General features: G+C 42.9%; 1 protein-coding gene across 3 annotated transcripts; it reads right to left on the bottom strand.

Annotated features, from left to right (window-relative positions):
* Positions 1-22,870, bottom strand: LOC139472370 (uncharacterized). 3 transcript variants are annotated; one of them, XM_071254839.1, is made up of 6 exons: positions 22,710-22,870; positions 20,600-20,710; positions 19,881-19,959; positions 18,840-19,010; positions 17,075-17,175; positions 1-120 (listed from the first exon to the last, which is right to left on the bottom strand). In XM_071254839.1, exons 1-6 carry the CDS (start codon positions 22,851-22,853, stop codon positions 73-75), a joined length of 654 nt encoding a protein of 217 aa, XP_071110940.1. In that variant the 5' UTR covers positions 22,854-22,870; the 3' UTR covers positions 1-72. The 3 variants fall into 3 exon arrangements, with proteins under 3 accessions (XP_071110940.1, XP_071110941.1, XP_071110939.1); XM_071254840.1 differs by lacking the exons at positions 17,075-17,175; positions 18,840-19,010; positions 19,881-19,959; positions 20,600-20,710; positions 22,710-22,870 and adding exons at positions 1,561-1,661; positions 2,538-2,708; positions 4,314-4,392; positions 5,780-5,890; positions 8,806-8,945 and having other exon boundaries at positions 3-120; XM_071254838.1 differs by lacking the exon at positions 1-120 and adding an exon at positions 16,021-16,125.
* Between the last annotated feature and the right edge of the window lie 347 nt (positions 22,871-23,217).

Genomic DNA, 23,217 nt, shown 5'->3' with positions numbered 1-23,217 from the left:
GACAAACGAGAAGTTAATACTCCTCTCACTTTATTCATACAATCACTTGATACATCCTGCCCTTGGACAACCTCACTGAAAATTCAATCCAATAAAATAGGCCGGGGCGTCGAAAGTACCCTAAAACATAAAGGCAACCGAGTCATAGTATGGTCCAGTAATAAGATTGGTTTGTTTGCTTGTTTGTTGTTTAACGCCACACTCAGCAATAGTCCATCTATATGACGGCGGTCTGTAAAAACTCGAGTCTGGACCAGACAATCCAGTGATTGACATCAAGAGCATCGATCCACGCAATCGGGATACGATGACATGCATCAACCAAGTCAGCGAGCCTGACTACCCGATCCCGTTCGTCGCTTCTTACGACAAGCATAGTCGCCTTTTACGGCAAGCATGGGTTGTTGAAGACCTATTCTATCCCGAATCTTCACGGGTCTCCAGTAATAAGAGAATGATATATCAACAATACAAAATGAGGGAAATACAGTTCCAGACAGATAGCAACTTCATACAGAGTACGTGTCATTGAGTGAGTGAGTGAATATGGTTTTACGCCGCTTTTAGCAATATTCCAGCAATATCACGGCGGGGGACACCAGAAATAGGCTTCACACATTGTACCCATGTCGGGAATCGAACCCGAGTCTTCGGCGTGACGAGCGAACGCTTTAACCCTTAGGCTACCCGACCTCCCCGTACGCATCATTGAGTCCCCAGTGTATGATATCCCCATTCTGTTGTGATGTATGTGTCAGCACCATATCAGGGTTCATGGGTAGATCTGCATCACTTCCGGCTTTCTTCCCACATCAAGCTGGCGCCGTGCTATTACTGAATACTGTATACTGCTAAAAGCGTCGTTAAACCCACATCACCCGTTCATTATTACGACATAAATCCTGGACCTACTCGCAACGATAGCTTCGTTCCGGAAGTGACGTCAGAAGCTCCATCACGACTGTAACACACACATGTAATTTCTCTCAATCCTGGGGGTAATTGTACGGCTATTTTTTTTTTAACGGCGTGTCTTTCGAATGTGGTTATTTAAACGCAGCTAAGTTATCGAATAGGTCCAGGGTATATATTCTACTAGAATGAAAATGTAATACACTGGATTATCGAGGATGGTAAATCTTACGTCCAAACGCGATGCTGTTACTGATGATTGATATGTCAAATTAAAATCTGCTAATTAAACCTTAAGGCTTGACACACTCTAATTCCATGAGAGAAACGTATTTCCTTGGATCTGTAAAAGGTCAAGGTCAAGTATGAAGTGACCTCGAACTTCACTAACGACGGGTGTTTTCAACTGGACAAAACGTACCCACCTGTTTCGAGACAATCATTCGTGGGTGTAAGCCTATATTGCTCCCAATAATTTGGTTAGTACCCTGTGTCTTTTCACGCGAAGGGGTCGCGAATATGAATACCTTAGATCTTATATGCTTTTAGCTTTCTTTGTGGAACATCCAGAGGATTTGGGAGCGGGGGACATGACTCATTTATCGTCTGTAATAAATAGACATAACAAGTCAAGGACAATTAACAAACCTCTACTTCTGCTGTCTTGCAGACAGACGGGAGTGTGAATACATCCGGGTTCTTGATGCCCAGGGTTACATTCGTGTAGGCTGTCGTCCGGAACACTGGCGCTGTAAGCCGAAGGTCAAAGTTCAGTCATCGCGATGTTTAGATGTTCACTTACCACGTCACATCCGGAAATATCTTTAAAGAATTTCTGTAGCAGCTCACATGGAACTGCCCAAGAATACCGGGAACCTCCAGCCAGGATCAGGCCTCAGGTCACAATTATACTCCTCCTTTGCTGTCTACAGTGACATGACAGACCACACTAAGTACTGTAACTCATAGGCTGGACTCTTGTTGCGAAAGAGAAGTCGTGAGGTTGCAGATATCATTGTCAATAATGTTCACCGGAAGCACCCAGCCGAACACACTCATACTAAACGAACCATTAAAACAGATCACCGTATCCTCCTATCTTCCTTCCGGATAAAATTTAGGGGGGGAGGGGGGTAATTGTCGTCTGATGCTACCTGGGGAAGCAGGTAGAGATACCGGAAGTCCTGTGTAGCTGTTCTAGTGGGAACATCCCCCAGGAACCGGTGGAGTTGCAGCGGCAAGGTCAAGGCCGGATTCGGGAATATCGAAAGGAAGACGTTAAAGTTCACTCGTTAGTTTCCTGACAGGTGTGCCCCCCCCCACCCCCCCCCCCCCCCCCCCCCCACCCCTCTCTCTCTCTCTCTGTGTCTGTGTCTGTGCTTGCGTTCGTGTGTCTGTAATGTTTTGAAGGGGCCATGAGTTGTGTAAGTGTTATCACAGTCGCGTTGTCGTCAGAGCCTTTTGCTTCAGTCGTTTTGCCCAAGCGGTAAACCAGTGGTTGATAGCATGAGACCCGTTACGCATGAGATAGCATGATCCTCGCGTTACTTGGGTCTTACAATATTCATGACATACTGGGAACTATCCTACACGATACTTTCAACAGAATGTATTTAGAGACTCACCTGTGTTGACAGTTCCAGTCTGCTGCATGAAGACGGGTAGTTTGGTGTAAGCCAACACTTGTACGTGGCAGTACACGTCGCCTACAGCACCCTCAAACTCAAACATAAATAGTTTGTCAGTAGAAGTGACAAACCCATCCCACATCATGCCCCAGGTCGAATTGAAGTTCCCTGAAGAGGAAACCAATGCCATCAATGATTTGCAAATGGTGACGTTCAATAATACTCATAAGGCTTGCATCACTTCGGGCTTTACTCCCACCTCAATTTGACACCCTGTTGTGAAACTGAAGACAGTCCAGATTCGGTTATTTATAGACCGCCATCATAAAGCTGGAATAATGCTGAGTGTGGCGTAAAACAACCAGAGAGAAATAACTGAAATACTGTTCAAAGCGGCGTTAATACTCACTCACTCATTCAACACGCTGTAAATATCCAGTTTGTCGATATTTGTTTGTATATTGCTTTTTTGTTTCTTCTCAATTTCAGATTGCAAGTTTCGTTTCTTTTAATCATAATTAAAATTCGATTGTGGAGTAGCCTTCCTCTATAGCATAGAAAAGTATTCTAGCCGTCGCTCGCCATTGCCATTAGTGTCATCCAAATACACAGTTTAACCATTAGGTTGTCCTATAATTGTAGATTAACTAAATTAGCGAGCTTCGATGTCATTCCGCTTTATCCGCCTCGAGTAATGGAACAGTGTAAGACGCGAGATTTGGCGATGGAATTAAATCATTTATACACGAGGCACAGCCAACCCGTACCTCCGAGGAGGCTATTTTATATATTACTTTTCTTGTATTTTCAAGCAAGAAAAAAACACAATAAAATGCCAACGCAAAAGGGTGAACTGTTCAGATGACGTAATGTTTATCAATTTGTGACGTACAAAAACACAAATATTAATAGTCTGTTGGTTGTATCGAGAAACCCATCCCCAGTTCTCTGAAGAGGAGTGAGTGAGTGAGTGAGTGAGTGAGTGAGATGTGTTTAACGCCGCTTTTAACAGTATTCAAGTCATATCACGGCGTGTCAGCTCAATGTGGGAGGAAAGCCCGAAGTGATGCAGGTCTTAGACGTTTACCACTTCGGTGAAACCCACGAGCACGGTATGGTGCTGACAAACATAGAAACATAATCGAGGCGAACCGGAATTCGAACCCACAATCATAGGTTTCTGGCGTGCCCAAGGGACGCAACTCTTCACAGCGAATCGCGGCGCCTTGGACGACTGGGCCACCCTTGCCCCCTCTGAAGAGGAAACGAATGGCATCAATGATTGGCAGGGGTGACGTTGCGCTGAACAGTACCCCAGTAATATCACGGGGTGTCAGCTTGATGTGGAGGGAAAGCCCGTAGTGATGGAGGACGTTTAACACTTTCATGAACAATGGATGACGTCATATCGTATTGTTCTCAACAAAGCAACGTGACGTCATATCTCATCAACCGAGTCAATAGCATTGGGAATCGCTAAAGTGTAGTTGTACAAATACCGGGAAGTTATTACATTCCATCCTTCTTAAAATGTGGATTACATAAGCGGAAAATACATGAGAAAATACATATTTTAGATGTACGACTATTCGGCTACCTACGGGGGAGACATTGAGATAGATGTACGACTATTCGGCTACCTACCGGGGAGACATTGAGATAGATGTACCACTATTCGGCTACCTACGAGGGAGACATTGAGATAGATGTACGACTATTCGGCTACCTACGGGGGAGACAATGAGATAGATGTACCACTATTCGGCTACCTACGGGGGAGACATGGAGACGGGAAGTCGTGGAGGAGTTGCTGTGCCCGGCACCGTCCCCCGTCCATGATGTAAACTCTTCTCTGAGGAAAACAAACACAGGAACACGTGAACATGGCTGGCAGAGAGACTTCGCTCCTTGGACTTTTGGTAATTTAAATATAAGTATGGAAGTCATACTTGCCTGAGTCGTTGCTTCTATGTCGTAGGTGAAATCATTAAATGTTGTACATGTATTAATATAAAGTGACCCGAGTCATTGCTTTTATGTTGTAAAGTAAATCATTCAACGATATACACGTATTAATATAAGTAATAAAATCATTAAATGTTACATAAATATAAATTATAAATTTTAAAGTAAAGTAAACTAACAAAGTGTTATTTAAACGACATAAATGAAATTTGTCGGGGTAATCTATCCGTAACTACCTCTCTTTGTGAATATTTGCTATTTGAATTCTGCTTGATATAGAAACAACAAGTATCGATGTGACCCAGGAGCGTACAGCTATCGATCAGTAACAACAACAATTCAAAATATGCGTATCGGCTACAACTAGATTAATAGGAATACATCAGTTGAGTATGGAATACTGTAAGGGACATTCTCACGATCTCGACCTTTGGAAACGAGCTAAATATGCCCAAAACACGAGAATGCGAGATTGCGAGAATGTCCCTTACAGTATTCCATAGTTGAGTCTCTGCAGAACACGTAACCAACACGTCACCGAATCTGAACACCCGATCCGGGTCTTTGGGCCGGGTCTTTGGGACTGTGGCCCACTGTGTTGAAGAACGACTATATTCTTCAACGTTTTTCTTTCCTTGTAGGCAGCAAAATCTCTTCAGTTGTACAAAGCAGACGTGATTCAAAATTAACATACCGTTTTTATTAGTTTCGACAAAATCAGTGGTCACTGGATTTTCTGGTTCATTGCACACTTGAATGACTGTTTTTTTTACAGGCTGACGTCGCGTGACAGGAGGCAACATATACTTACTTTTTTATGCCAATTGTATGAGTGGTGGTTGCTGCCGGTAGGGCAGGACATACTTACCCTTTTCGCGAACTCATGGTGCCAGCACTGATTTTCAGTGGCCGGTTCATATAATTTTCACAGCTATTTGCCCTTTAGGCCAGGTCGAATCTGTTTCGGCAGTTATTTTCTTGCATTTACAATTGATATTCAAGCAATAAAATGTTGGGGACTTATTATTGGTAGGGTCACCACGGGGGAGTACTAATAATACTTGTTTGTTTGACGCAATATTCCAGCTATATGACGGCAGCCTGTAAATAATTGAGTCTGGACCAGATATTCGAGTTATTGATATCATTAACAACGTTGCCAGGGTACCTTGACACAGATCGACCGTGTCCATCCATTAAGTCGCCTCTCACGACCAGCAAAGGTTTCTGGGGACCAATTCTAACCCGTAATCTTCATGGGGCACTATTGGTACCTGCTGATACAGGAACAGGAAGTCCTTCTTGAACAAACTGCCATTGCGTGACCCGGATGTAGAGGCAGCTATTCTGGTGTTGTTGGCATCAAAAGCGAACCGGGTTGTACTCTGTCAGAATATAACATTATGTTATGAGTTTATGTACTTTGTCAGAATATAACGTATATACACTCAATATATCGTGAAATAACGTTAATATGCATATGTTATGAGTTGATTTAAATTTATCATGCGGTTACGAGGGCGCGATATTTCTTTTTGCAGTTCAAAAGAGATTAACTAATCATGGAATAGTGCCATCAAGGCTAGTTCTAGGTACATCCTGTATAAAGAGTTTAAAAGTCTCCTGGAACCAGAAATATACCTTTCCATCATTGCTGAAATATCGAATTGTTACGATAAGGCTTAGAGCCGGGCTACTAAGACTTTAGAATGTGAATATTCCAACGATATTGGACAACTGTACTTACCGACAACTTTTTGCCATAATCCAAATATGCATAAATTTAAAATGCTGCCGTCACCCTCATGTAAACAATTACTTGGAAAACTATGTAAATACTTGTATTACAGCCATGAAAGAAGACGTAATTATGAAAAGCCTGTAAACCTGTAAATTTGTACCTGACATTACCTTTTTTCATGTACCACACTATTTCAAATGCATGTATTGTATATGGGCCAGTGGCCTTGGTACAAACAAAAGACTTCTTCAGGCTTCAGCTGATATGATATTTGAGAGATATTGACTATGATGTACCACGCTTCTAGAAAGGTTTATTTCACGGTACTTAAACATGTTTGAGTCTTTTGAGTAATTCATATGAACGATTTTCATCTCTATTTGAACCGGTATCTTTATTACGTGTACAATCTTTACAATCAAATCTATATTACAGGAACCGAAAGCCTAATAGCTGCAAGATCCTGGTTGTAGCAAATATTCAAACGAGATATTTGATAGTTGTTAGACTTTGACCATTCCGTTTCCCCTGCCATATTAGATAACGTAGGAATTCTACAAGAGCTGCGGCTCTTTAATGTTTGGCCTTGACCTTGACACTAGAAACCGGTCCACACCTGCTGGATCACAGACAGGTAGGTTTGAACGTAAACATGGGACAGGTTATAACAATACTAAATTATAAACATATGTTTCTTGTGTTTTATTAAACGGCGTTTAACGAAAACAACTATGAAGCTAAGCAAAACATTACAATAGATATATAAATACTGTTCACCTGCAATATGCATCTAAATTCATACTACTGTACTGCGGACATTTGCTTTGAAAATGTTAGGTTTCCAACTTGTTATAAACCGTAGATGACCATATGAACCGCTCTGTAGGCAGCCAATACTAAACCACAATTGCCTCTCCAGAAATATATATGTGGGTGAAATTAGTTAGAGTGAGTGAGTGAGTTGGGGTTAACGCCGCTTTTAACAGTATTCCCGTTATATCACGGCGTGTCAGCTTAATGTGGGAGGAAAGCCCGAAGTGATGCAGGTCTCAGACGTTTACCACTTCGGTGAAACCCACGAGCACGGGTATGGTGCTGACAAACCTAAAAACATAATCGGGGCGAACCGGGATTGGAACCCACAATCATAGGTTTCTGGCGTGCCCAAGGGACGCAACTCTTCACAGCGTTAGACGGCTGGGACACCCGTGTCCCCTTAATTTGTTAGAGGAAGCATACAACCCTATCTAGTGAACCACATACTTGCTCAAGAGGACTTCCGGTTTATGATAGGTCCATGGATTATGCTTTCAGTCTGTGTTTTGCCTGGTCCAGGCTCGATTTGCCGTCTGTCGTAATGTAGACTGGAATATTGACGACTGCAGTGTCAACACGAACCACTCACCCACTGCGTGTTGTATGTATCGAGGTATGGATGTTAGGGTGATTGAGTGAGTGAGTTGTATTTAAGGCCGCATTACAGTGTATAACTGTGTTGAAAAAGCCCGAAACGAAGCAGGCCATAGACGTTAAACACATTGGTTGAACGCACGAACAGGGGTATAGTCCAGACAAGCAAGGGCGCATCTGGCAATTGTGACATCCGTAACCCCTCAAAGGTTTGAAATTGGCTGAAACCAATTGTGGTACTTTGTGATATACAGTAAACAACGGTTATAACGAACTCAAAGGGACTACTAATTTTAGTTCGTTATAACCGTAGTTCGTTAAAAGCATATATACAGCATAACTACAGCAAATAGTCGGGACCAAAAAAGTAAGTTCATTATATCCGCCAGTTCGTTATAAGCGTAGTTTACTGTAACTCACTGGTTGTACATTAAAGACTGGACATTCCCTCTTCAATACGTCACGGATTTGTATACACAACATTCTTACATAGCCCATGAATACACAGACTATATTCGGGTAGTACTTTCAGTCGAGCAATGAAATAGGCCGCGAATACATGTAAGCAACCAATGCTTGAAAGAGGCGACTAACGGGATCGGGTGGTCAGGCTGGCTGACTTGGTTGATGCTGTCATCGTATCCCAATTGCGTAGATCGATACTCATAATATCAACCACGGGATTGACTCGATTATTTGCAGACCAAACAAAACATGTAACTCACTGAAGCCCAACGTGCATGATCTCCGTGCAAAGTCGGCCTTTGCCTGGTTTTCGCTCTTCACACGCGACCCGCTAAATAAATTCAAAACGAGGCTCGGTATACACTTGCAAGAATGTCCTGCTATAGAAGCAATATGTAGCTCTGAGTAAATGACCTCAAGTCACATGTTGCAAGAGAAATATCGCACTGTGAGTGATGCTGGAACCAAGCCGTGGCTTAATTCGTTGTTGACAAAAAGCAACGACATCGCATAGCGGCCGTATGTATTCCCAGGTGATGGAGGGAGGTAGTGTACTCGTGAAGTATTGACGATGGTTCCACTGATGTCGTCCACTTGAACTCGCTCACAATATAACAGTCACTGATATACATACATATCCGTGTCCACACTGTTTACTGTAACATCAACGTAGCAGCATCTCACCTGGGTCACCGTCAACGTCCCTGCCTCCTCCGTCCCCGTGACGACAGCCTGGATTCCTTCCCACTGATTGGGGGCACATATATCTTCAGCGTGAACAACGAACGTCAATAACCCGAGGACAACCGTGACTCCAAACATTGTTACTGTAATCTCAACAAGGGTTTTGCTATCTTATCAGGTAATCTGACCTATGTCGGTGATTCTTTCTTTAAAATGGAAAACATTCCTTCATGGGTCGAAACTGTGAAGCTCAGTTTCTCGTTACCTGATACGTGAGGACTCGAGTTCGAACCCAGTGTAGACATGTGGATAATGTGGTTGACGAATAATGATGACGCAGATTCCTCCAATGGCGACAGTGAAACGGTCGCAAAACATTGGTTTATTAATACATCACTTATTATACCCATGTAGGGATTCCAAGCAGGACCTTCGGCGTGTCGAGAAAACTCTTATACCATCTGGCTGCCCACCCCTCTTGTGTTGAAGAACGAGCACATGCAATTTTGGAAAATTGGAAAATTGGAAATTATGGAAAGTTGTATCATATAGAGTAATACAGATTATTAGCTCGTTCATGTAAAATCTGTAAACAATCATCATATAATAGCTATATTTCCCATTCGAATGGTCTGAGAGTTAACTAATGACAGGTTTATACCGGGACGTCACCTGCTGATACAGGGACGCCATATTCATCTAACCATCTAAATCCGTCTCCGGTCTCCTGTTGACGCCATATTCATCTAACCATCTAAATCCGTCACCTGCTCATACAGGGACACCATATTCATCTATCCATCTAAATACGTCTCCTGCTGACGTCATATTCATCTAACCATCTAAATCCGCCACCTCCTTCTACAAGGACGCCATATTCATCTAACCATATAAACCCGTCACCTGCTGACGTCATATTCATCTAACCATCTAAATCCGTCACCTGCTGATACAGGGATGCCACATTCATCTAACCATGAAGGAAACACCACCATCACTCGTCTGTCTCCCAGAAAAAAATATATAATGAACCCAACTCAGGTCTCTAATGATTTGTCAAGTCTAGACCTGAAATTAAGCATTATTCTTGGCCCCATTTGGATCATTTTTTTTCATTTTGTACAAATATCTTTTTTGAAAAAATAAAACGTTATTTTTTGGACTACACGTTAGCCTAGTCCATCAGCTGTTACTGCAGTTAGTTATTGATACACGTATTTGTACGACATGTCTTCTTTTTTTGTTACACAAGGACCGTTTTAGCACACGGTTAGTAACAAAACGCCACCATTACTTAAAGGTTCAGCGGTAGTGCTGCCTGGATCCCCCAAAACTCCGGAAATAGATACATATCACCAGCTTTCATAATATTTACATAGATAAACTGGGAAACCGTAACAGACATTTATTTAGATCAGTTATAAAGGTTAGTTTACTGAAATCACCTGAGATTATATATGTTGATGTTCAACTTTATCTCACAATAACTGACATAATGGGTCTATCATGATAATATTTATCGATATATTGTAAACTAGTTTATGTAACATTTACTTGACATTATTTAGTATTTCAACAAACTGAAGTTTGGCGTGATGGGACACGACCTGAAGGGTAAGACGAGGGCGATATTGGTCTTCAAAGTGTACCCACAGAAATCCGACCCAGGATACAACGAGTGGACCACCATGATTTTCTACTATTCTGTTTTACAGGAGTTTTAGTCTGGTCCACCAGCTGTTGTTAAAGTTAGTTATTACACATAGATACACGTGTACGTGCTCTCAACGACAGGTCTGGATTTATCATTACACAAGGAGGTGTGGTGAAATGGGGTTTAACGTCGTGTTCAAGATTATTGCACTTATATAGCGACGTGCATGTACGTGTGTGTGTTTGTGTGGCTGCTTGTACTAGTCCGGACTGATGCCGATTTATAGTGCTAGCACACTGAGATACCATGCCGCAGTTTAACATGAATACCCCACTCAGACACAGTATACTGACTCCGAGCCGACCAGTCCTTGTTTAACCCCATAATGCCGAGCGCCAGACAGGGTAACAACAAGTACAATCTTTTAACGTCTTTTGGTATGACGCGGTCGGGGATCGAACCTCGGACCTTCCGCTCTCCGGGCGGACGCTCTACCACTAGACCACGGAGGCGGTCTTATTACACAAGGAACTTTGGCGAGATGGGGCACGGCCTGAAAGGTAAAACAAGGGAGATATTGGTGTTCAAATAACACCCAGAGAAGCCCGACCCTCGGCACAACGGGTGGACCACCTTGCTATTCCACATTCCAAATTATCGGACAAAGGAAAGTATATAGATTACTTAAAATTGGATTTGATACAAAATTACAAACGTTAACAAAATGTTATTTTGAGTGAAAACAGTCGTGGAAACACAGCAAACTTGAGATTCACAAAACAACTGTGCTACCCTTATGAAATACATCACCCTCGAATAATCATGTCTTGTTTGTTTCATTTTCAGCCACCATAAACATGGGTGTGTGCCTTCTTTTTCGACCCGTGAAGATTGGGGTTAGAATAGGTCTTCAACAACCCATGCTTGCCGTAAAAGGCGACTATGCTTGTCGTAAGAGGCGACTAACGGGATGGGGTGGTCAGATTCAACTTGGTTGATGCATGTCACCGATCCCAATTGCGTGTATCGATGATCATGATGTCAATCACTGGATTGTCTGGTCAAGATTAGATTATTTACAGACCGCCGTCATACAGCTGGAATATTGCTGAGCTCGGCGTTAAACATCAAACGAACCAACAACTGTGTCAGAATGTAAGTATGTAGAATATACAGTGAAATAATGTTAAGAAACATTATGTTATGAGTTTATATATTAAGTGATGCGCTTCGCTTCTAGGAGAGTTTAAAGCAAGGAACCTAACACGTGTGTGTCTCTTGATATCTCTGTTTGCAGTTTAAGAGAGAGTAACTATGATGCACTTCGCTTGAGGAAGGTACTTCAAGGTGCATATCTTAACATGTTTGTGTCTTATGAGAAACATATATGAATGTTTTCATCCCTATTTAAACCAATATCTTTATTTATCTTTATTTACAATCTTTATCCAAGGAAATAGCCGAACCATTTAATCTATATCAAAGGAACTAAAAGTCTAAAGATTAATATTTTTGGAAAGCACATGCACCAAATTACTTCAAATGTTTTTCTTTTTCACACCAGGCAATTCCACACTGGAATATTCATGACTAGGGACACGGCTAAAACTGGACTTGCTCTTCGCGTAACGCATATCTTCACTCACGAGAAGGGACACAAATAAGACAGGGCGTGTCCCTCTTACAGACACCAGATCATATATCTATTTAAATGTTTAATCCATTCCACTCCTACCCCCTTCTCAGTTCTAGCTACCTAAATCTATCCCCCTTTCAGCCCTAGAGACTCTTCAGATCTGCAGAACTACAGTTGAGAACATGGGTTTATATTTATCTGTCTATCTTGTAACTGTCCACTGTAGGGTTCCTATCTTCACGACTGTTCCCTTTCAGAATCATGTGTATTTAACTTACGCATTAATTGATTTCGGGGACAACATGTTAGTCAGGGCTTGCTCTTCGTGTAACGAACAATTCATAAGAAGGGACACAACTAAGACATAGTGTACCTCGCGTAGCTAAAACCTTCATTCACAAGAAGGGACGCCACTAAGACATAGTGATCCTCGCGTAGCTAAAACCTTCATCATAAGAAGGGACACCACTAAGACATAGTGATCCTCGCGTAGCTAAAACCTTCATTCACAAGAAGGGCCACCACTAAGACATAGTGATACTCGCGTAACTAAAACCTTCATTCATAAGAAGGGGCGCCACTAAGACATAGTGATCCTCGCGTAGCTAAAACCTTCATTCACAAGAAGGGACACCACTACGACATAGTGATACTCGCGTAGCTAAAACCTTCATTCATAAGAAGGGGCGCCACTAAGACATAGTGCTCCTCGCGTAGCTAACACCTACATTCACAAGAAGAGACGCACTAAGACAGTGATCCTCGCGTAGCTAACACCTTCATTCACAAGAAGGGACGCACTAAGACATAGTGATCCTCGCGTAGCTAACACCTTTATTCATAAGAAGGGACACCACTAAGACATAGTGTAACTCGCGTAGCTAACACCTTTATTCATAAGAAGGGACACCACTAAGACACAGTGTACCTCGCGTAGCTAACACCTTCATTCACAAGAAGGGACCCAAGAGACTTCAAGCTCTTCACGGAACGCTTATCTTCACTCATGAGAAGGGACACAGCTCAGGTTTCCTTATCGATGCAAAACACCCGGTGTCGTTAATGTCACTACATCTACTTGATATTTGTTAGAATTTCACTATTCCGCCCCCCCTGCCTCTACAGATAGCGAAACCAGTAGAATTTATACAGTAGCTGTGACTCTTTATGTTTGCCCTGAACCCGATAGTACATTAGACACCCGATGACACCTGCTGGGTCACAGGGAGGCCGGTTGGAATGTGATCATGGTAAGTTATGCCAATATTAAATTATAAACAAGTATTTCTTGTGTTTGACCGAAGGCGTTTAACGAAAACAGCAATGGGGTGAGCAAAACAATCCCATGCACCAGTGTAAGGTTCTTGCAAACATTCTTACACACTGAGATAACATATTTTGATGACCTTTGGTTTGGAGACGATGAGTAAGGCTACCGTGTTGCTTGAAACCGCTATGTTTGTGATAAAGAGGAACTTGATCATATGATCCATTCTACAGATTACCAACACTAAAACATTATTGCCTCTCCAGAAATATACAGGTTGAGACAAGGAAGCTGCAGTTTTATCACTTGGGAAAGTCATGGTTATAACGGATCCCCAGTACCGGTAGCCAATGCGTGTCGAGAGGCAAGCGTGCTGTTCATGTTTTCAGACAATGGCTTATCTGGTAAAACCCACGAGCACGGGTATTGTCCTGACCAAGCAAGGGCGAATCTGTGATTCCAAAAACGATCATCCTGTAACGTCTAAGGGACGCAACTCCTTAAAGCCACAAGTATGACCTCTTGTCGCCAGAGTTTAGAAGTGAAGTTCTGCCACAAAAAGATTGTATTTGGTAGAAGAAATATAAGAAGAAATTGAATATACAAATTCTTGGTGACCAGTAATTCTTTAAGATTTTTTTTAATGTTAAAATGAACCCAATTTTACTTTACTGTTGGAAAACGGGGATTTATCGAAAAGGTTTACGTGACTGTTCACTGTGCATGTAAGAGACTCCTTGGTGTAAAAGCCAACACATCTAGCGCAATGGTTATTGAAGAATGTGGTAGATTTCCTCTCGTTATGTATTTCCAGCTAAAAGTTATAAAGTACAGGCTGAAACTCATTAAAATGAAGTCATCGAGATACCCTAAGAAACGTTACAATATGATGATGATACGAATGGAAAGAATAACTGGGTAACACCCATTAGTCTAATTAGCAAATACATAATGTAAGTGTCTGAGTGGACAGTGAAATTCCCTGTCAGTGCACTTCACGAACGATTTCTGTTAGTGAGGAGGTATATTCAAAGGGAGTTTATAGGGGCTAATATTTAAATTCGACTAAGTAAGATTAAAATGACTTGGGAACTGTTGTATATACTTTCAACAAATATTATTTTAAACTTTCATTTCACATTTTACATCCATGTCCTACATAGGAGGCACAGCTTGCCCATTCTGGAATTCGCTGTCCACTGGATGAATGTAGTCTCCCCGTACAACATGCATAGCTTTCTTGGTCGTTTGTGAAACTCGAGATGCTCAAACTTCAGGAGATGAACATGCAGCATTGTCCTAAGACAGTTTGGACTTGAAATGATCTCAACCTCCACTTGACCAACTTACGTTTCCACTTGATCAATTTAGCCGCATTCCCAGTTAGGTGGTCTAGCTTTGGTTGCCAGAGGTATATAGCCCAGTTTTATCTTGTACCAAATCTACTGAAGAATTCTTTGTTTTTATTGTGAACTAGTTTGTTTTATACCTTAACTGTGATACATGACTTACTGTTCTACTGCCCTTGTCGACAGATATTTAATCATAATTAACTTGTTTTCATCGCAATATGGCTGCAATATTGCCGATGCGATGTAAAATTTTAACTCACTCACTCACTCACTCACTCAATTTAGCCGCCCTGAACACCATGCATAGGCTGCTGAGGACGAATTCTTACCCGATAAACCCGCAGCGGTTGGTCGTTTGTGAAACTCGAGATGCCACTCCAGGAGATGAACATGTAGCATTGTTTGGGGCATTGTGGATAATGATGCCAGGCCCTACTAGAGCAGTCGTTGGTTCTTGAAGCCCGGGGGCACGGGTGGCCCAGTCGTCTAAGGCGCCGCGATTCGCTGCGCAGAGTTGCGTCCCTTGGGCACCCCAGAAACATATGATTGTCGGTTCGAATCCCGGTTCGCCCTGATTATGTTTCTAGATGTGTCAACATCATACCCGTGCTCGTGGGTTTCACCGAAGTGGTAAACGTCTAAGACCTGCATCACATGGGGTTTTCCTCCCACATTAAGCTGATATGCCGTGATATAACTGGAATACTGTTAAAAGCGGCGTTAAACCCAACTCACTCACTCACTCTTGAAGCCCATGTGGCATTAACTTCAGAAGTCTGGAAGATGGGTACTCCAAGATTAAACTCTTGTTCAGAGATAGCGGATGTAACTTAAAGTTTTAATTTTGCTTCTTTTCATGTATGTGCAGTGGGGTAGCCTAGTGGTTAAAGCGTTCGCTCGTCACACTGAAGACCCGGGCTCGATTCCCCACATGGGTACAATGTGTGAAGCCCATTTCTGGAGTCCCCTGCCGTGATGTTGCTGGAATATTGCTAAAGGCGGCGTAAAACCATACTCGCTCTTTTCATGTATAGGGACGCATCTCGTTGTCATTGGTGACTTAATCACAATCACACATTTGAAACTACAGTAAACTACGGTTATAACGAACTCAAAGGGACCACAAATTTGAGTTCGTTATAACCATAGTTCGTTATAAAGGTATATACAGCATATAAACAACAAATGGCCGGGACCAAAAAAACAGTTCGTTATATCCGTCAGTTCGTTATAAGCGTGTTCGTTATAAACGTAGTTTACTGTACATCTATTGATTCAAGACAAGTTGTAAGAAGTAAATGCTCCTTTCAATTTATTCACACTATCACTTAAAACAACTGCCCTGGGACAACCTCACACAACTTCACTGAAAACTCAATCCGATAAAATAACCCGGAGCGTCGAAGGTTCCCTGTAAAATACAAGCAACTGAGTTAGTTTGGAGGCAAATAGCATCAACGTAGACTCCGGGGTGTATAACTAGTCATAACATGGTTCATTAATACGAGAATGATATATCGACAATACAACAGGAGAGGAATAACCAGGGAGATACCAACTCATATATGTGATGTGGATGGACCGGGAGTACGCATCCTCGATTCTTCAGGGTCTAATGTTTCCTTTCTATTATGATATATTTATTATCACCATACCCGCTCTCGTGGTTTTTACCAACGTAGTAGACCCACATCATTTCGAGTTTCGCCCCACATCAAGTTTACGTGATATACCTCAAATACTGACATACAATTTTTCTCGCTCGTAGATGTAGGCTGATTGGACGGCTATATTTAGCGACGTGTCCGCCCTTCGAATGCGGTTCTTTAACCAGAGCTACAGCAGCGATAGGGTCAAGGGTATTTATCATATTAATAAAATGGAGATGTAATACACTAGATAATCGAATATGGTAAATCCGTGACCACGTCAGCAACGTCGAAACGTCGAAACGCTCCTATTAATAATTGACATGGCGTCTTATTGCCCGAGAGCACAAGAGAAAAACGTCAATTTGAAGCCAAGATTTGACACATTTTAGTCACTTAAGAGGAAAGTATTTCCTTGAAATCTGTAAAGGTCAAGGGTCAAGTGTGTAGTGACCTCGAGTGACTTAAAAGGTGACTTCGACGGTATTTTCGTTATATATTCGTGTGTGTAAGTCTCTATGAACTAGTCGCTCCCATTTATAGAACCCTGTATATTTTCATGCGAAAGAGTTGCGAAAATGAATGCCCTAAGTCTAATATGTTTTGAGCTTTCTTTGAAGAACATCAAGAGGATTTGGGAGCGGTGTACTGCTATCATTTACTTTATGTTATAAATATATAAATGTTAAATATCAAGGACAATTAACCAACCTCTACTTCTGCTGTCTTGCAGATAGACGGGAGTGTGAATACATCCGGGTTCTTGAAGCCTTGGGTTGCATTCGCGTAGGTTGTCGTCCGGAACACGGGAGCTGTAAGACGAAGGTGAAAGTTCAGCCATCGTTAAGCTCAGATGTTCATGTTCTCCTCCAACGTCACATCCGGTCGGCCGAATATCTTTTAAAGACTTTCTGTAGCAGCTCACTTGGAACTGCCCAAGACTTCAGAATACCGGAAGTCACCAGGCACCAGGACGCAGTTGTTCTCCTTCTTTGCTGTCTACAGTGACATGACAGCCCACAATAATAACTATCGCTCATACGCTGTACCCCTGTTGTAAGCTAACCTACTACTTGTCACGCACACACACACACACACACACACACACGCACGCACGCACGCACGCACGCACGCACGCACACACACACACACACTCTAATCCTAAAATTAGTCGCCTCTTACGACAAGCATGGGTTGCTGAAGACGCATTCTCAACCGGAATCTTCACGGGACCATTGCCATGTACGTATTGAGGATAAACTATTGTGTCAACAAAAAACAATGTCTTTTCTTTCAATTAAGATACGATCACAAGTCACTCAATGAAATGTGTGTGTTTATGCCTGTGTGTACGTGCGTGTGCGTCTGCTTGAGCGTGTGGGTTATCACGTGCGGTCAGTAACATTAACCACAGATCTACATCCACCCGTTTTTGTACGAGCTGTGTAGGTGTTATCACAGCCGCGTTATCTTCACGGTCTTTTGATTCAGTCGTAATGACAACCAAAGAGTATATTCCGGTGCTAGGAATATATTTTCTTTTGCAGATGAAGAAGATTAACCTGGGTAATCTAGTACTGGGACTTCATACATAACTAATTACGGGACACTTTATTCTTATACCTAAAAAGCCAACTTTCTGAAAATGGGAAAACTTGCTGTTATATTACTGATGACGGGTTGATAGCACGAACAACGCTCAAATCAGGCAAATCTAACATTTGTAAACCTCAGTCTCATCCTCACTTGTGCAGGGTGTTACAGTAGCCGGACAGGAAGATTAGAGCTATATCGCGGCGAAAACCAGTGGTTGATAGCATGAGACACGTTATGCATGATATAGCGTGATCCTCGCGTTAGTTGGGTCTGACAATAATCATGTTTTTTTGGTTTTTTTGTTTGTTTGTTGTTGTTTTTTTGTTTTTTAAGGGGGGGGGGGGTTTGTTGTTTAACGCCGCACTCAGTAGTATTCCAGCTATATGACGACGGTCTGTAAATAATCCAGTCTGGACCAGACAATCAAGTGATTGATATCATGCACATCGATCCACGCAATTGGGATACGATGCCATGCATGTCAAGTCTGTCCACCCGATCCTGTTAGTCGCCTCTAATGTGAGTGAGTGAGTGTGTTGGGTTTAACAGTATTCCAGTTATATCACGGCGTGTCAGCTTAATGTGGGAGGAAAGCCCGGAGTGATGCAGGTCTCACACGTTTACCACTTCGGTGAAACCCACGAGCACCGGTATGGCGCTGACAAACCTAGAAACATGATCAGGGCGAACCGGGATTGGAACCCACAATCATAGGTTTCTGGCGTGCCTAAGGTACGCAAATCTGCACAGCGAATCGCGGCGCTTGAGACGACTGGGCCACCCGTGCCCCCTCGCATCCTACGGCAAACATGGGTTACAATTCGATATACTGGGAACCATCCTCCCCAGGGATTTCAGCGGAATGTATTTAGAGACTCACCGTTGTTGACAGTTCCAGTCTGCTGCATAGTGATAGGTATTCGTGTGTTAGCGCACACTTGTACGCGGCAGTACAGGTCGCCTACAGCACCCACAAACTCAAATATAAATAACTGCCCGGTCATACCGGGAAACCCATCCCACGTGACGTACCAGGTCCAGGAGAAGTTCTCTGAAGAGGAAACCAATGACAACCATGATTTGCAAATGGTGACGTCAGTAAGTGAGCATTGTTTTGCGCCGCTTTTGATTTTACACAAGTCTTGCATCTAAACATATAACCTAGATACAGTTAAACGTGTTCAATCACACTGTATAATACCGTAAGTCACGATGTGTTTTAAATAACACCAGGCATATATATGAACAAAGGGGAAAAAATAAGTGAATCATTATGCAACGAGTTGACAATTATTTTATCTATGTCCGTTTGCGCTTAGACGGAACCCAGTCGTAAAAAATGTCACGAGAGGGGCACGAGTCGCTATTCGGCTTGTCCCGGAATAACACGAGTTGGTCACGAATGCTTGATGTGGGGGAAAGCCCGAGGAATGCAGGTCGTTCACAACTTTACGGACAATGGCGTCATATCGTCTTGTTCTGAACAAAGTAATATGACTATATGAATATATCTCCTCCACTTTGCAATCAGGTTTGAGAATCGCTAAAATGCAAATGTACAAATATCATACATTTCTTCTTTCTATACTTATTGGTTATATTAGAGGCAAATACATGAGAAAAAACATATGTTAGATGTACGAAGTATTCGGCGGCTACCTACGGGGGAGACATTGAGATAGATGTACGACTATTCGGCTACCTACGGGGGAGACACTGAGATTGATGTACGACTATTTGGCTACCTACAGGGGAGACACTGAGATAGATGTACGACTATTCGGCTACCTACGGGGGAGACATTGAGATAGATGTACGACTATTCGGCTACCTACGAGGGAGACATTGAGATAGATGTACGACTATTCGGCTACCTACGTGGGAGACATTGAGATAGATGTACGACTATTCGGCTACCTACGGGGGAGACATGGAGACGGGAAGTCGTGGAGGAGTTGCTGTGCCCGGCACCGTCCCCCGTCCATGATGTAAACTCTTCTCTGAGGAAAACAAACACAGGAACACGTGAACATGGCTGGCAGAGAGACTTCGCTCCTTGGACTTTTGGTTATTTCAAATATATCTATGGAAGTGTCCTGAGTCGTTGCTTCTGCATGTATGTTGTTAGTTAAATCAGTAAATGTTATGCCAATATAGATGTCAATAGTAGAGTTTGGAAACTAGCAAAAGGCTATTTGAACCACACGAATCAAATTTGTTCTAGCTGCCAACTTGCATAGGTTGCTGGTGACGTATAAACATAATTCTAACAGTAACTCTCACAGGGATTACCATCTGGACCAGCAACCTATGTACTTAGTAGTTGTAGTAGTTTTTGTTTTTGTGTTTGTTTATTGTTTAACGCCAAACACAGCAATATATCAGCTATATGACGGTGGTCTGTAAATAATCGAGTCTGGACCAGACAATCCAGTGATTAACGTCATGAGCATCGATCCAAGCAATTGGGATCGATGACATGCATCAACCAAGTCAACGAGCCGGACCACCCGACCTTGTGCTGACAGTTGTATGATGCTGACTATCACTCACGACCTACACGAGAGGCACATGTCAAGAGTAGGCTTGTCGTGTGTTAATACCGCACTGGGTGTGTTTAAGTTTAACATGCAGCGCCACCTGCTGATACAGGAACAGGAAGTCCTTCTGGAACAAACTGCCATTCCGTGAACCGGATGTAGAGGCAGCTATTCTGGAGTTGTTGGCATCATAGGAGAACCGGGTTGTACTCTGTCAGAAGATAACGTATGCGGTCTGAAGAATACACAACGGAATAACGGTAAGATGCATCAGTTATGAGTTATATACGTACTCTGTCAGAATATAACGTATATGGAATACATGGCGAATAACGAATAAGGTTAAGATGCATTAGTTATGAATTCCACAATGTATGATTATGCTACAACTAATTATTCATGACAAGACGAAACATCTTCAATCATGACAAGGGACTAAGTTAAGACAAGGCTTGTTCTTCAAGTACCTAACACCCTCACTCATGACAAGGGACACAGCTAAGACAAAGCTTGTTCTTCAAGTACCTAACACCTTCACTCATGACAAGGGACACAGTTAAGACAGGGTTTGCTATTCAAGTACCTAATATCTTCACTCGTGACAAGGGACACAGCTAAGACAAGGCTTGTTCTTCAAGTACCTAACACCTTCACTCGTGACAAGGGACACAGCTAAGACAAGGCTTGTTCTTCAAGTACCCAACACCTTCACTCATGACAAGGGACACAGTTATGACAAGGCTTGCTCTTCAAGTAACTAACACCCTCACTCATGACAAGGGACACGGTTAAGACAAGGCTTGCTCTTCAAGTAACTAACACTTTCACTCGTGACAAGGGACACGGTTAAGACAGGGTTTGCTCTTCAAGTAACTAACACCCTCACTCATGACAAGGGACACGGTTAAGACAGGGTTTGCTCTTCAAGTACCTAACACCCTCACTCATGACAAGGGACACGGTTAAGACAAGGCTTGCTCTTCAAGTAACTAACACCCTCACTCATGACAAGGGACACAGTTATGACAAGGCTTGCTCTTCAAGTAACTAACACCTTCACTCATGACAAGGGACACAGCTAAGACAAGGCTTGCTCTTCAAGTAACTAACACCTTCATTCATAAGAAGAGACACAGTTAAGACAGCTGCGGGCTTGAGGCTCATGTAACGAACATCACCACCAATGAGAAGGGACTCAGCTAAGATTTTCTTGTCCGTGAATATCTGGTGTCGTTAATGTGATTACATCTGTTTGTGTGAGAATATGACCATGCCGTTTCCTCTTCCATTATGGAGAGCGATAACAGTGGCCAGACCCGTGAAGATTCCAGGTAGAATAGGTCTTCAGCAACCCATGCTTGCTGTACAAGGTTACTATGCTTGTCGTAAAAGGCGACTAACGGGTGGTCAGGCTCGCTGACTTGGTTGATGCATGTCATCGATCCCAATTGCGTGGATCGATGATGATGATATTAATCAGTGGACTGTCTGGTCCAGACTCGATTATTTACAGACCGCCGTCATATAGCTGGAATATTGCTAAGTGCGGCGTTAAACAACAAGCAATCAAACAAACACATGTTGCACGAGAAGTATTGCAGTTTGTGCAATGCTGGAACCAGGTCGTGGCTTGACTGGTTGGCTGGTTAAAGGTAGCGACGACACTGCAAGACGGCCATATGTATTGACGGGTGGTGGATGAACGCAGTGTATACAAACCTTGAAGCATTGACGTTGTTCTCACCCTACCCTCCACTTATACTCGCTCACAACATAACGCGGATAGACCGCCTCCGTGGTCTTGTGGTAGAGCGTCCGCCCGGAGAGCGGAAGGTCCAGGGTTCGATCCCAGGCCGCGTCATACAAAAAGACGTTAAAAGATTGTACTTGTTGTTACCCTGTCTGGCGCTCGGCATTAAGGGGCTAAAACAAGGACTGGTCGGCTCGGAGACAGTATACTGTGTCTGAGTGGGGTATTCGTGTTAAACTGCGGCATGGTATCTCAGTGAGCTAGCACTATAAATTGGCATCAGTCCGGACTAGTACAAGCAGCCACACACACACATACACGTGCATGCACGTCGCTATATAAGTGCAATAATCTTGGACGCGACGTTAAACCCAATTTCACCTCACCTCACATAACGCGGATATACATCCATGTCAGTGGCTACACTGTTTGAGGTAACGTCCGCGTTGCAACATCTCACCTGGGTCACCGTCAACGTCCCTGCCTCCTCCGTCCCCGTGACGACAGCCTCGATTCCCTCCCACTGGTAGGGGGTACATATATTGTAGATGTCACTGTTGACAACGGCCGTCAATAACGCGAGAACGACCGCGACTCCCAACATAGTTACTGTAATCTTCAACGAGGTTTTGTCTACTATCTTATTAGGTAATCTGGTCTAAATTGGTGACACTTTGTCTTCTAATCCTTTTTTTACAGTGAGTGAGTTGGGTCAACGCCGCTTTTAACAGTATTCCAGTTATATCGCGGCGTGTCAGCTTAATGTAGGAGGAAAGCCCGAAGTGATGCAGGTCTCAGACGTTTACCACTTCGGTGAAACCCACGAGCACGGGTATGGTGCTGACAAACCTAGAAACATATAACCTTTTTCACAAGGAAAACGTTCCTCAGTTAGCTTTCAAAACGTTTTTTGCTAGGCATGTGGAGGACATTTCCAAATTTGACGCATGTCCGATGAATTCTCTATT

Source organism: Haliotis cracherodii, unplaced genomic scaffold, assembly GCF_022045235.1.
Source record: "Haliotis cracherodii isolate W230 unplaced genomic scaffold, xgHalCrac1.p SCAF_24, whole genome shotgun sequence".
Classification (NCBI taxonomy): domain Eukaryota; kingdom Metazoa; phylum Mollusca; class Gastropoda; order Lepetellida; family Haliotidae; genus Haliotis; species Haliotis cracherodii.
Note: the sequence above shows the minus strand (reverse complement) of the source record. Positions and strands in the feature narration are given on the sequence as shown.

Bases quoted from the DNA above. Each gene is read 5' to 3' on its own strand.
- LOC139472370 (XM_071254839.1), bottom strand. From the start codon at position 22,853: ATGTTGGGAGTCGCGGTCGTTCTCGCGTTATTGACGGCCGTTGTCAAC. The intron at 19,960-20,599 runs GTGGCGCTGCAT...TGTTTTCCTCAG, and splicing joins TCCTGTTCCTGTATCAGCAG to AGAAGAGTTTACATCATGGA. The intron at 17,176-18,839 runs GTGAGTCTCTAA...TTCGTCTTACAG, and splicing joins GACTGGAACTGTCAACAACG to CTCCCGTGTTCCGGACGACA.